The 13,069-nt window shown below is 51.2% G+C and overlaps 4 protein-coding genes across 4 annotated transcripts; all 4 read left to right on the top strand.

Annotated features, from left to right (window-relative positions):
* The first annotated feature begins 667 nt into the window (after positions 1-667).
* Positions 668-3,114, top strand: P152DRAFT_455160 (alpha/beta-hydrolase). Its single transcript, XM_033678739.1, has 4 exons — positions 668-1,078; positions 1,136-1,378; positions 1,430-1,566; positions 1,615-3,114. The coding sequence occupies exons 1-4, from the start codon at positions 820-822 to the stop codon at positions 2,707-2,709; spliced, it is 1,734 nt and encodes a 577-aa protein (XP_033537080.1). The 5' UTR covers positions 668-819; the 3' UTR covers positions 2,710-3,114.
* A 3,414-nt stretch (positions 3,115-6,528) lies between these two features.
* Positions 6,529-8,549, top strand: P152DRAFT_470882 (uncharacterized protein; the record flags this gene model as incomplete). The annotated part of the gene is made up of 6 exons (XM_033681012.1): positions 6,529-6,720; positions 6,770-6,806; positions 6,857-6,927; positions 6,977-7,374; positions 7,426-7,496; positions 7,666-8,549. The coding sequence occupies 6 exons, from the start codon at positions 6,529-6,531 to the stop codon at positions 8,547-8,549; spliced, it is 1,653 nt and encodes a 550-aa protein (XP_033537079.1).
* A 751-nt stretch (positions 8,550-9,300) lies between these two features.
* Positions 9,301-10,358, top strand: P152DRAFT_455156 (uncharacterized protein). The gene is made up of 3 exons (XM_033678738.1): positions 9,301-9,625; positions 9,686-9,852; positions 9,914-10,358. The coding sequence occupies exons 1-3, from the start codon at positions 9,542-9,544 to the stop codon at positions 10,164-10,166; spliced, it is 504 nt and encodes a 167-aa protein (XP_033537078.1). The 5' UTR covers positions 9,301-9,541; the 3' UTR covers positions 10,167-10,358.
* A 134-nt stretch (positions 10,359-10,492) lies between these two features.
* Positions 10,493-12,901, top strand: P152DRAFT_455153 (sorting nexin 3). Its single transcript, XM_033678737.1, has 6 exons — positions 10,493-10,688; positions 10,740-10,808; positions 10,864-11,384; positions 11,440-11,820; positions 11,885-12,487; positions 12,585-12,901. Exons 1-6 carry the CDS (start codon positions 10,655-10,657, stop codon positions 12,801-12,803), a joined length of 1,827 nt encoding a protein of 608 aa, XP_033537077.1. The 5' UTR covers positions 10,493-10,654; the 3' UTR covers positions 12,804-12,901.
* The last annotated feature ends 168 nt before the right edge of the window (positions 12,902-13,069 follow it).

Genomic DNA, 13,069 nt, shown 5'->3' with positions numbered 1-13,069 from the left:
GTACTCCGTGAGGTACCTGGATTTGAATCATCGAGATTGCCTCAAGGAGAGGCGCTTGAATTCCACCTGGCTGACAGGATCTCCTCTGGGTAAATGCAAGCACCGAAACAATTTCTCGCTCTGTTATCCGATTGGATGAACCGAATTTGAAGCCGCAAAATACAGAGGTGGTACGGCGGTATCTTTGTAGGCATTTCATAGTGCACCTGGCACTGGTGGAGGGATGAGTGAGGTGTTCAGCGAAAAAAAACTGATGCTTTGGAACCAGCATCACATCATACAGTGGTAAACTCTTGCCAGTATAGACAGATAAAACAATGAAGTTGGTGATCCGGAATGGCTATCCGCTTCATCGAAGTATAATTCAAATCTGAGACGAAGCATGCATCTAGACACGATTCGGAAGCTTTGATGCCAAACGTCCCCCTCAATGCAGCTTCCCGCCGAGGCATTGGCCCATGCTTCATTCAGTTTCGAAGGATTCCTGTAGACTAGCGCTTCTATGGTTTGCTAATTCCGCCGTTGAACGACCTAAAGTTGCAGGCGGCTTGGAGTAACATGCGGGGAAGTGGTCTCTTGGACGATCAAGACGCCTCCTCCACACAGTCCAGTATACGAGCAGTCTTCGACCCCGAGGCTAAGTCCCGAATTTCGAAAGTGCATGTAGGACTTGGGCGCAGATTTTTACGCCTAGGGGACGTCGACAGCGTCTAATTGACAGTAAGGATCGATTTATATAGCTGGATCCGCACCAATTCCCATGACAAAGTCTGCTTCGATATTGCCCATCCACCCGAGATATCAAAGAGGCCCCCCATTATGCAACTTCTCGCCACTGCCCTCTTTATAGGGCTCGCATCGTGCCAATTGCCCACTGCAAAACTTGGGCAAGGGACATTCAGAGGGACCACTACGGCAGTATCGGTTGGTCCGACCAGCTCAGTGACGGTAGAGAAATATTTAGGGATCCCCTTTGCCGCATCGCCAGTTAGATTTGCACCACCAGAACCCGCACCTACAGCCACAGACGAACAAGATGCAACCCAGCTACAAGGTGTATGCTTCCAGCAATTCTCGTGTAAGTAGCTTTGAGACATCTTGACCGTCGAGGAGGCGCGTACCTGACACTCTACAGATCCGGAGGCCATCCACAACTTCACACAACAGGTCTTCAACAGACCTCCACCAAACGAAACTGAAGACTGCTTGACAGTAAATATCTTCACCTCATCTGGCAATACCACTGGAAAGTCCGTGATGGTGTGGCTCTTCGGCGGATCGTTGAACTTCGGAGGCAATGCGGTTAAAACATACGATGGGAGCTCATTCGCTGCCAACCAGGATGTGGTTGTGGTGGTTCCAAACTATCGCACAAACGGTATGCTGTAGTCTCGTCGACGCAAGTCCCGAAAGTTTACCATACCCTTAGTTTTCGGATTCCCCGGAATGGTAGAAGGCCTCGACCCCGACGAACGGAACCTGGGCTTCCTGGACCAGAGAGCCGCCCTCCAGTGGGTGCAAGACAACATCGAGCAGTTCGGTGGCGATCCTACGAAAGTCACAATTGTAAGTAGCCCCCAAGCTAATAGCATGTAGATACTGACAGACTGTAAGTTCGGGGAATCAGCCGGATCCTTATCTGCAGGCCTTCTGGTTCTGACAACGCCGCAAAACCCTCCATTCCGAGCTGCTATCCTTCAGAGTGGTACCGCCGGACTCCTGCCTAGACAGGTCAGCGCGCCCGGGGGCGTGACCGCATTCTCGAAGCTTGGTCAAGCTCTCAATTGCACCGGTGGTGATACCCTCGCCTGCATCAGGGCTGCCCCTGGCCTTAAAATAAAAGACCTCATTGAAAAGCAATCTATTGCTTTCGGGCCGGTAGTGGATAATGTCACCAATCCGGAAAACCCAATCGCTCTGAGGCAAGAACGCCGCATTGCCGACGTCCCAATTCTGCTTGGTTCAACAGCCGAAGAAGCGCGAGTCTTCGTGACGATTTATGCGGGAGGTCGCAATGTTGCCAATCTCACCAACTATCTCGCCACCACCTTCAAAGATCCTGCTGTTCGAGAGCGCGTTAGTGCCGCGTACCCAGTAGGACCTGGTGGGCCGTTTCCGACTGAGTACGATGCTCAAGCTGCCATCTGGACAGACCTGCAGTGGACCTGTCCTGCCCTCAAGGAAGCAAACTTGAGTGCGAGCTCGGGATACCCGACCTGGCGCTTCTATTTCAACGCGTCGTTCCCAAATACGCAAACATTCCCCAACGGAGGAGTGTATCATTCCAGCGAAATTCCGTTGGTCTTCGGAAATCTACCCGGAGCACCACAGCCGCCACCGACGGATGAGGAACGGGCCCTTTCCGACGCGATGCAGACCATCTGGGCCAACTTTGCGAAGAACCCGACGGCTGGACCAGGTTGGGATGCGGTTCAGCCAGGGAATGTGCACAATCTCGGTGTTCTAGGCGGACCACAGAACTCCACCGGGTTCGCCACGGTCTCAAGCAATGTCACGGATTCCCGTTGCGATATACTTGTCCAGGGAGCAGCGCAAGGTGGACCTAGTACACCTACTGGACCGAGTCCGTCCGCATCATCGGCAGCAGCCATGTCTCTAAAGATACCTGGCGAGGACCGCGGCAGTATGGTTGCCGTCTCAGTTGCCGTATTTGCTGCGGTTATTGGATTCGCTACCCAGCTATTGTAATTGCGACATGATCCTAGGACTTGCTGCACTTTTGCTTCCTGGGTGATTTGGCGGAAGCATGAGGCTTTGAACCTGGAGGAGAGCCAACAATTTTCTCAACTAAACGCCCAAACAAAAATCCGGCCAAGTTATATCATAGGAATCTCAAGAATGAATATTACGAGTAATGAGATCTCGACTTCTAATGTCAAGACTAGACTTCAGGAGCACGCGAACAACGCCCATAATGACAGCCTCTGGGGATTAAATATCAACACGAGAAGTAACAATGACATAACTTGCAAAGGGTTATATGCCCAATTGGAGATGCGATCCGTATGGGAGGTGCCTCTGCCTTGTACGAACAGATAATCTCCGAGGACCAGCGTCATGTCTTATACCTTATGTTAGTATGATAAGACGTAGCCAGCGCCTCTTGTCCTTCAGGGCACAGCGGAAGAGGCTTGCATCAATATATATCCCAGGGAAAATCTGCCAACGGGCATCTGCCAGCGATTGTGGACAGGAAGAACCATAGCTGCAAGGCTGAATACGTTGTTTCGATCGGAGAGATATTCATTCAACATCAGCCAATATCGTAGCGGTACATGGAAAGCGTGTGGTGAGAAACACCCCAATCCCGGATCGTGATACACACCAGTGTGAATGGTGTTCAAATCTTGATAGGGGGAGAGGCGTGAAATCGAACAACGTGGAAACCTTCAGGAGACCTGGCGTCCTGGCCACCACTGCCGTGTGCTGACCACTGATTTCTGATTGTTCGCATGACCAACAAGCAACAGGCAACAGGGTATGTGGGAGTATTTTTTGCCCTGTAGATCTTTGCAACACCTCATATGAGGCGTGAACTGTGAAGCCGAGGCGCAATGTTAGGCGGTCGCTTCACGCTTGACATCCGACCACAGCGACGAGGGTCGAGGATGTACCTAATCGCGGCGGCGCATTGAAATTTGGAAAATTGATCTGCTGATCTGCTGATCATAGTAGTCCCCGTTCGTCAATCGTCAGATCGTGCTTCAGACATATTGGGGTCCACAATATGTGCGCGTCAGAATCTTCGAAAACCAGGTTCACCTACTATTGCGAGAGTCGGCATGTGCGACAGCTACAAGCGCCAAGCCTACAGACGGTTGCGTGAAATAAAGACCTGATGAAACAACGATGGATACGAGCCTGGGAGCTGCTGGCAGGGGGGGTCGGGTTCAGCCAGGTACTCGGGGTCTCGTCTGCAAGGTGTCGAACAACGGAACAATCTCGGATCTTATGCACAGACAAAAGAACCAGAATATTTAAACTTCGAGCAAAGTAAGTCTTGGATGACAGAATGAGATAGAACGCCACCCATTTTCCATCTGCAAGCAGCTGAAAAAGTACTGATTATTAGGGAATCAGTGAGAGTTTGAACCAGAAAGAGGATCCTAAATGCGAGAGATTCGCATTTGCCCTTGACCCTGAGGAAAGCCACTTGAGCACGGTCAGAGAGACAGGGGAAAGAGGCGTTACAAAAGCGTGATGTGGTGTCGATCTCCTCTTCATCCAATGGACACAGGCACACAGCCGACTACCACGAGGACATCTGGGATCATGGTGCTTCCTTGCTCTTCACTAGACACCACTATCGGCTCTGCGGGCCGTACATGTCCTACAAAAGCCCACCTCCAGCCACCCCAGTTTGGACCTGGCCGATTACCGATAGCTTCGTTTCCAACTTTCTAAGTTCCTACCACGGATGAGGGCGGGAGGAGCGTTTGCGTCAGCCAATAGGAGGGTGATAAAAGGTGCTGAGGTCTGAACCAACGAAGGGGTTCTTCCAGCATTATTCTCTGATGGCTGCTCTTCGGGAGGAGCAAATCTCGTCCTGGGGAGAATACTCATTAGTCATTACCCACCTCGTCTTTGTATAGCCGATTTGACTTTGCATAGAAAAGAAATTCTTCAACGATTCGTGACTTCTAGAATGCCTCTCTTTTGGCAGGGAAAGCTAGCGTGATCTCTAGGCGATTCCGGCAAGGAAATCGACTCGAGATCCAGGCTCATCCAGCGGTCGCCTGAAGGCTTAATTACGTTTTTATTTCTTACCGTACCTTACTGGGCGACCTGGTGTGGATCAGGTTTGTTAGCCCAGCCTCCCAGGGTCTCTCCATTCGGCAGGTTGAAAATGATCTGTATGCTCTCGGCCTCTCGCATGACGAACCCGAAACGCTTGACCTCGCATGACAAAACACTCGCGCGGAAGGAACAGGAATACCGGTCGGAACTAGGTGCTTTGAGTTAGCAAGGATGTAGAAGACCTAATTGTCTTGAACTGAACTCTGGATGAACGCATGAAACCATGAACGCATGAACGCATGAACGATGCAGAGCTGATTGGGGATTCCAGTTCCCCTGTTGTCCCTCATTTAATGATATTTGTTGACAAATACTCCGAGAGACGACGATACTGCTCAGGAGTAGTACTTGCCGTCCTTCCGGGCTGCAGAACTTCGATGTTCCTTGTTTTAAGCCTGCCAAACGTCCTGGTTTGTCGATTATTGTGGCAATGCAGATTGCACTTTGCTGCAGGTGATGCGCTTCAGTGAGTTGATAGAGTGCGGGGAAAGGTCCAGATTTCTTATTCCTCCATGTTTGAACGAACCACGTGCCCTTTTGCACTTTTGCAGGCCCGCACTCCCGGAATGATTCTCGAAAGGAGTTAGAAACTTTGAAGTTAACGAATAAGAGACGGTCAAAGGAATTATGAGCCCCAGGTCGACAACGATCTTGCTCGTAAGTTGTACATAAACTCCGAAGATAGACGCTAGCAAACCAGGTGGCTTGTCACTTTGCCACTCCCGATTTCCTCTTCTCCCCTGTATCCAATATTGATCGTCTTTCATTTCAACTCCTAAAGGAGCCTGGTGGTGGGTCACTGGTGGCGGCATAGACCGCCTGTTCGTCGCCTACCAGGCGCTATCTCTCAAAGGCCAAAGGCCAAAGTGAAAAGTCCCCAGCCATGAGTATGGGCTTGGCGGCGACACTCTTTCTTCCCGCCATTCATATTCGCAATTTTCCATGCAGCCACCTGATCTCCTGAAGGCCGAACTCACCGAACGAAGGTAAACGGCAAACATGCCAAAAATGAGAAAGTTCCTCTCCACCCTGGACGCTGTGACGCTATCGCCTCAGCAATCGTTCTAACTCCCACGGACCTTAAGTGATTCCTTGGATTTGGTAACGCCACGCAATGAACTGAGGATTGTTGGAGAAGGGATTTTGTGTATCAGTCCCTCCTTTAATCAACTCAGTTCCCCAGTATTACAGTCTGCAAGTGTCTTTCGATTGCATTTTCCCACGAGGTTTCTATGTTCAAGTCAGATGGGATCCGATATCCGAAACCGAGCCGACTAATCCTCGTCTCAGTTTCGCGTCTTCCCCCCCATCGCCAAGTCAAGGTACGTGTTTAGAATTATACTTTCTCGCCAACGCAAATAGGGAACTTCGACGGCGCTTATTCGTCCGCGCTCCGACACTATGTCTGCCTGTCCGGTCACTATTGTTTTACGCCATGATGAAGCGTTTCTGTTGCAACAGATTTCCGAACACTTTATGCACGCTCCAAGAGCTAAAGAGAGGAAGTCTGCTTTGATCGGCCCTTTGATCCAACCTCTCTCCTATAACATCGGCTGCTAAGCCATCGCAAGCCCTCAAACCATGTCTTTAGTGATTCTTCTTTAGCCCTCTTATGATTTCCTCCACTATACCATCCATTCTCGTTGTCGACTGATTGAGCTGTAGTGATTAAGGCCGCCTTCTGAGCGCAATCTGCGCGTTCATGACAGAATGGCTACCACGCCTTCAGTCGCCCAGCTTCCCAGTCTCGACAATTGGACCGATCGTAAGATCGCCATGGTCGTGACTGGGACACTCTTGATGTTACTAAGTACGTGGATCGTTGGATTGCGATTATGGATTCGTTATTCCAGGAAAGGCAGCGCTTTGGGAATGGACGATGCGTTCATCGCTGTTGGATGGGTCAGTGTTTTGAGATATTCTGTATCGCAGTCTTGCTAACCTTGCGTAGGTGTTTGGCATCGTATTTACTGTTGGCGCTATCTATAGTCAGTTCGAGAAGCGTCTTTCAAATGTCAACATTACTGACTCTGATCAGCGACCGCCGACCTTGGATTTGACAGACATATTTGGGAGAGCCCGTATACTATCTGGGCTAAATCAGGCATGGTGCGTCCCATATTCTCCTGACTAGATCCAAGTCGCTCACAATACCTAGTGGGGATGGCTTCTCGAGCTGTTCTACATGATTACCACCAGTGCCACCAAGTTCTCCATCTTGCTTTTCTACCGCAGACTCGGCTCTGGTAGCTACAGTAGCAAGAACATGTATCCGGTCTGGGCCGCGCTGGCATACACGGCTCTATATGCCGTCGTCTTCATTATCATCGCTTTCCTGTCATGCGTCCCATTCGGCACGTATTGGCAGCGCTATGATCCCTCATTTACTGGGAAATACACCTGCATGAACTTCAAAATTTCTGCACCAGCTTCCGGCGCCTTCAGCACCTTTGGAGACTTCATCGCGGTTTTGATCCCATGGGTCATGCTCTCCGATCTTCAAGTCCCATTGCGACAGAAAATCGCACTCTATATGATCTTCGCTGTTGGTCTGCTGTGAGTGTAACCCTGCTCATCGCCACCCGCGGACACTGACGGATTCGACAGCGTGGTTGGGGCTGGAATTGCTCGAACGGTGTTCATCAATGAACTAGCCGCTGGCAAACTTGACCTGTCCTGTGAGTTCCCAGCCTGTTTCGTACTTTGGGCTATTGGGTTCGGCCTGAATTTGCAAGCTCCCCTGCTTCGATCTCCATGTGACCAGCCAGGGCGCCCTGCATGAAGTTGGCCCCTCGCAATACAGTTTAATCTATCGAGTCATCACTGACATTCCATCTTATTTCGCAGGGATTGCGTACAACCTTTTCCATACTGCCAACGTGGAGGTCCACTTGGCGCTGATATGCGCTAGTGCACCCAGTCTCCGCGCCTTGTTCGCGAACTTCTTTCGAAACACCATGAACAAGCTGTCTCGCCCTACCGGCTCGAAGCTGTCATCCGCAGCTTCCTGGTCGGCTGGTGGCCGCAAGCGCTCTCACGATGCTTTAGGCGACGGTAGCAATAATACCATTGGAAGTAAAGGCGGCTTCAATCCTTTCAACAAGTTTCGGATGCACTCCGACGTAACGGAGATAACATCACAGCAATCTCGTACGACCAACGGTGGTGTCAGCCTTCCCTCCATGCGCCTCGATTCCACATTATCCCGCAAGACGTCGAAGAGCAGCTACCACAGCAGGCAGCACTCGCGACCTCCGAATCCTGCAGATTTGAACATATACCCGACCACCACCAACACCACTGGCCAACTGGGCGATCCCGGATTGAGCTGCCCCAATGCTGCCGCTGGCCAAATGGCTTTCATCACCGCCCCGACATTTTTGGAGACTGGCGACTCCTCCGAAGAGGAAGAACGGCTCCAACCCTCCCTGTCTGTCATCCGCGAGGATTCCGGCTCTCCGTGTGCCTGCTGCGGCATGCATCATGATGCTGCGAGCTATTTGTCCCAAGCACATCTCATGCAACCGTACGATCCGGACTTCCGAGCGACTTCACCGAATGGCTCGCGCAGCTGGTACCCCAGCCAAGTCGGTGGCCAGTCGGTGAATGCGATAGGTTTCCCTACGCCGCCCCCGGAGGCGCGACGGCAAACGGGTCCGCGTAGGGGATACGGATACTCCGCCCATGTGTCAGCAGGTCCTCGAGACCCCTCACAGCCGCATGCAGTTTAAGGATATCCACTTCCTTTTCTCACTCCGACAATGGGCGTTGACCTCCTCTGGCTAGGAATTTCTGACGGTTTCATGATGGCAAAAAGGTTTAATTAATGAGCATTGGAATACATTTCCAGGGAACAGCGGGCTTCGTGTGAGGGATTTCTTGATACCCCTTGTGACTGTCGGCTCAGTCACGGCATCGGTGGAGTTGGAGTCTTGACGGTTGGCAGTGTACGACGCTCTGTCAATCGCTCTAAGACTATATGGTATTGCTTTGTTCCCATGTCGACTTTCACGTCGCATGTCTTGTACATAGTACAAATGAGCCAATGTTATGGCAAATATGTCAATTGCGTACCCTTCGGTGACTCCCTTAGTGACCTTGGTGGTCAGGAACATGTGACAACCACAATGAAGGCTATTTAGGGTTGGATGTCTTATTATTATTGTGTCGTATCTTACGAGTACAATCCATACTCTCCCGGTGTCGTATAAACTGAAAAAGGCAGTAACATCAAGAATATTCCCCTTGGTGCCCTGTGCATTCATACTGGTATCTCCTCTTAGTTTCCCTTAATTACCGCACCAGGCTAGGTGTATCCTCCCTGGGCATCACCACCCTCATATATTCCCCACCAGGAGAAACTATCTGCTGGCGCAAAATGATGGTGCAATCCTCATGGCAAATTGAGATACGGAGTACGAATACTGCTTTTGGCATTCTGGCGTGAGATCAATTCCACCTGATTGCCAGTGCCGACAGAGCCTAGCGCAAAGCCTCGGCTGTCCCCAAAACGACCAATGTTGGACCCAACGAGATCCGATATCTATCAGTCGGGCATAGAATAAAATGTTCACGACAACATATTGAAGCTCGATATCCACGGCGCATGCTTTTTGGTCCTTTACAATATTCTGCTAATGTGTGACGCGTATCCACTCCATTGAGACTTCGCGCTTGTACGCCCCATACCTACCTATTTGGATTTCGCGTTTACACCATCACCATGGTCCGCTGGTTAGATCTCAAATCGGAGCCCAACTCCCGTGCTGGCCTCTTCTTGATCGATATGAAGGACACCAATTATCCAGTAGGCAAAAACGAGACCTGTGCAGATTTTCAATCACTTATTGATATGGCTCGGAACTAGTTTTTTGACGGCAACCTGCGCGGACACCTCAAACTGATCTCCGTCGATATCGACTCCAACGATCCGACCCTCGCGAAAAGCGTGTTCGAATTGACCTGCGATAAGTCATTATGCAATGCGACTGGAAACCTGCACGGAGGAGCGGTGGCACTTGCGTTCGACATGTGGTGAGTATCTCGGTATTAGCGCATAGGCGCATATGGGGAACAGCAGGCTGATCAAGTCAAGTACCTCGGTCACGGTCGCGCCGGTCGCGAAGGATGACTTCTGGGACACTGGTCACGTCTCACGGACGTTGAACTGCACGTACATACGACCAGCACCGGAAGGGACTGTCCTGCTTGTCGAGAGCGATATCGTCCATCTTGGGAAGTCGATGGGGATGATCCGTGGAGTTATGAGGCGGAAGGATAACGGGCTTGTCTGCTATACATGCGAGCATGGAAAGGCACGAGTTATTCGGCCGAAGCCGAGTTTGTAAATGGGTGGAAGAGGCTCTGGAATCTGGATATCAGTCTAGATGGCGCTGAATAGAGATGTATACATGGCGTATCTGGAATAGATAGCGGCTTATCCAAGCGGGGGTTGCCAGATGGGGGTGATAGATACAAGAAGATATACTATTCGGATACCTTGCTGAAGAGATGGCCATAATGAATAAGTTATGCGTTAGAATAAATTGTGTGCAAGGCAGACAATTGCAATTCCGTTCAGTTCTCTTAGCTATCTTGCTAGCATTCTAGCAGTCTAGCTGTCTCACTCTAGCTGTCTAGCAATGCGAATCGGCGCACGGACCATCGGTTTGGACATGGAAGTTGGAACAGGTCATTCCATAACATCGACTTACTGACAGCACATTATTGTAGCTGTAAGCTCCCCGATACACAATCGCGGTGACATCACGTCTGGACATCGGGCCTACACCCACTCCTCTAGATTATTATCAGTTTCCTCGGCAGAATTACAAACATGGATCTTGGGCATGATGATTCTCCTTGGGGCGGTAGGAGATCCCTTTTCGGCTTTCCATCAACCTCCACTAAACCAGTAGCAGATGAGCCTCCTCGATCAACTTCAAGTCAGAGTATCCCCAAGACTAGCGAAGATAGCACTCAAAGCCTTGGTAACCAATTCCGGAGACTCCGACTACTATATAATGGATCGTTAATCCGTCCCAGAATCATCCACCGCAACCACCACATCTACCGACGATGCTGCCCCTCGCTCAGGCAGAAGCCGTGGTCATCGACCCGTCAAGCGATTCGGAACACAACCAACACGCTTAGAAGCTATTGATGATGCTTCAGATCCGCTTGGCCCATTAGGTGACAGTTTCGTCGCGCCTGAAGCTGAGGGCCCTCCCGCGCCGCCTCTCAAAGAACAATCCAGTGCAGCCACTCCGGTGCGCCCTGCCCCTAAAGCAACCGTCCCGAGCTCTTCGGCGACATCATCTGTCCGCGGAATGATGGAGTCCGTCAATCTGGATGACGAGGTTGAAGAAGACATATCCTCTAGAGCTGGAGCGAGAATACCCCCGCCGGTGCAACCGGCAGAGGCTACTACCGGCCTAAGGCGACAGGTTCAGCCGAGCGTGAGTGTCTCGGAGGCGGCGAAGCCAAGTTTCTACATCATAGTAGGAGATCCGCACAAAGTAGGGGATCTTACGAGCTCGCATACTGTGTATCAAGTCCGGACGAAAGTATGGATCGTGTATGAAATCTGTGACAAACGGGAGAAAGCTAACAATGCGGCAGACGACCTCAAAGGCCTACCGTAACCCGGAATTCGAAGTCTCACGACGATACCGAGACTTTCTATGGCTCTACACCCAATTACATAACAACAGCCCAGGTATCGTTGTGCCTCCGCCACCGGAGAAGCAAGCATTGAATCGTTTCGACGTCAATTTCGTTGAATCCAGGCGACAGGCGTTGGAGCGAATGCTGAACAAGATTGCTGCACATCCGATCTTGCAGCACGATGGGGACCTCAAGCTGTTCCTTGAAAGCGAGTCTTTTACTGTCGACATCAAACACAAGGAGCGAAAAGACCCTGGTCTTGGCGAAAGCAAAGGTGTCATGGCATCGATTGGTTTCTCTGTTGGCAGTGGCAGCAAGTTCATTGAACATGACGATGTATGCCCTCTCTCGCCCACCGTCTGATTCCGAACCGTACAACAATACTGATTTGTTTCCTTAGTGGTTCCACGACCGCAAAGTCTACCTCGATGCTCTCGAAAACCAACTCCGTGCTCTTCAGAAAACCACTGATATCGTTGTTGGCCAACGCCGGACCCTCGCCGAAGCCTGCCTCGAATTTTCCACCTCCCTCTCCTCCCTCTCTGCGGTCGAGCTATCCCCGTCTCTCTCGGGCCCATTGGCCGCCCTTTCCGACGTGCAAATGCGCATCCGCGAACTCTGCGACCGACAAGCGCAGCAGGATATGCTGACGCTCGGAATCGTAATTGACGAGTACATCCGTCTGATCGGTAGTGTGAAGATGGCATTCGGACAGCGGCAAAAGGCGTACCACACATGGCACGCGGCGGAGAGCGAGCTGCAAAAGCGGCGGCAGAGCCAAGAGAAATTGCTGAGGCAGGGGCGGAGTCAGCAGGACAAGATCACGCAGTTGCAGGCGGAAGTGGCGGACGTCGAGCGGAAGGTGCACCAAGCGCGGCTGCTGTTCGAGGACATGGGCCGGCTGATGCGGGCAGAGTTAGAGAAGTTTGAGCGGGAGAAGGTGGAGGATTTCAAGAGCGGAGTAGAGACATATTTGGAAAGCGCGGTGGAGGCCCAGAAAGAGGTAGGCACAAAATCCCCCTGCCCCTTCTTTCCCTCCAGTCAATCCCGCTGGTTACTAATCACCCAATGCCAATGTGCCTCCGCTGACATCGTTCTAGTTGATCGAGATATGGGAGACTTATCTCATGCAACTCGACGCTGATGATGATGGAGTTCCTTTCGGCCACCCCGGCGTCCCTGCCGGCATCGTCGCAGAGCCACCAAAACCAACATCGAGTAGCGATGACCGACCGCAGAGCAAGGACACGGTAAGCAGTGAGGGGGACGAGACTATCTCCGCTGCGGCGCCCGTGGCTGTCGATGACCCTCATGTGTAAGAATTGTTAGCCAACAAAGATTTAGTGCATCGTGGTTTGATTTCATTCGAATCGCATCCTAGCGCCAGCACATACTTTTATCATTCTTGTATTTCCCCTGTGATTTTCCGAGCGAAGTCGGATTGCAGACCTGATGACCAAAATTGAAATCGTGATGATCGTTGTTAACGTTACCATGCTTTGCCCCACCGGTTACTCCTAATTTCTTGGACTCACAAAGAGAATTCCCCGATACTTTCCACAGTGAAGCATCCAAAATAACACCG

Source organism: Eremomyces bilateralis (genome assembly GCF_010015585.1).
Source record: "Eremomyces bilateralis CBS 781.70 unplaced genomic scaffold P152scaffold_3, whole genome shotgun sequence".
In the NCBI taxonomy this organism is placed as follows: domain Eukaryota; kingdom Fungi; phylum Ascomycota; class Dothideomycetes; order Eremomycetales; family Eremomycetaceae; genus Eremomyces; species Eremomyces bilateralis.
The sequence above is the reverse complement of the archived record's forward strand: the minus strand, read 5'-3'. Positions and strand labels throughout refer to the sequence as shown.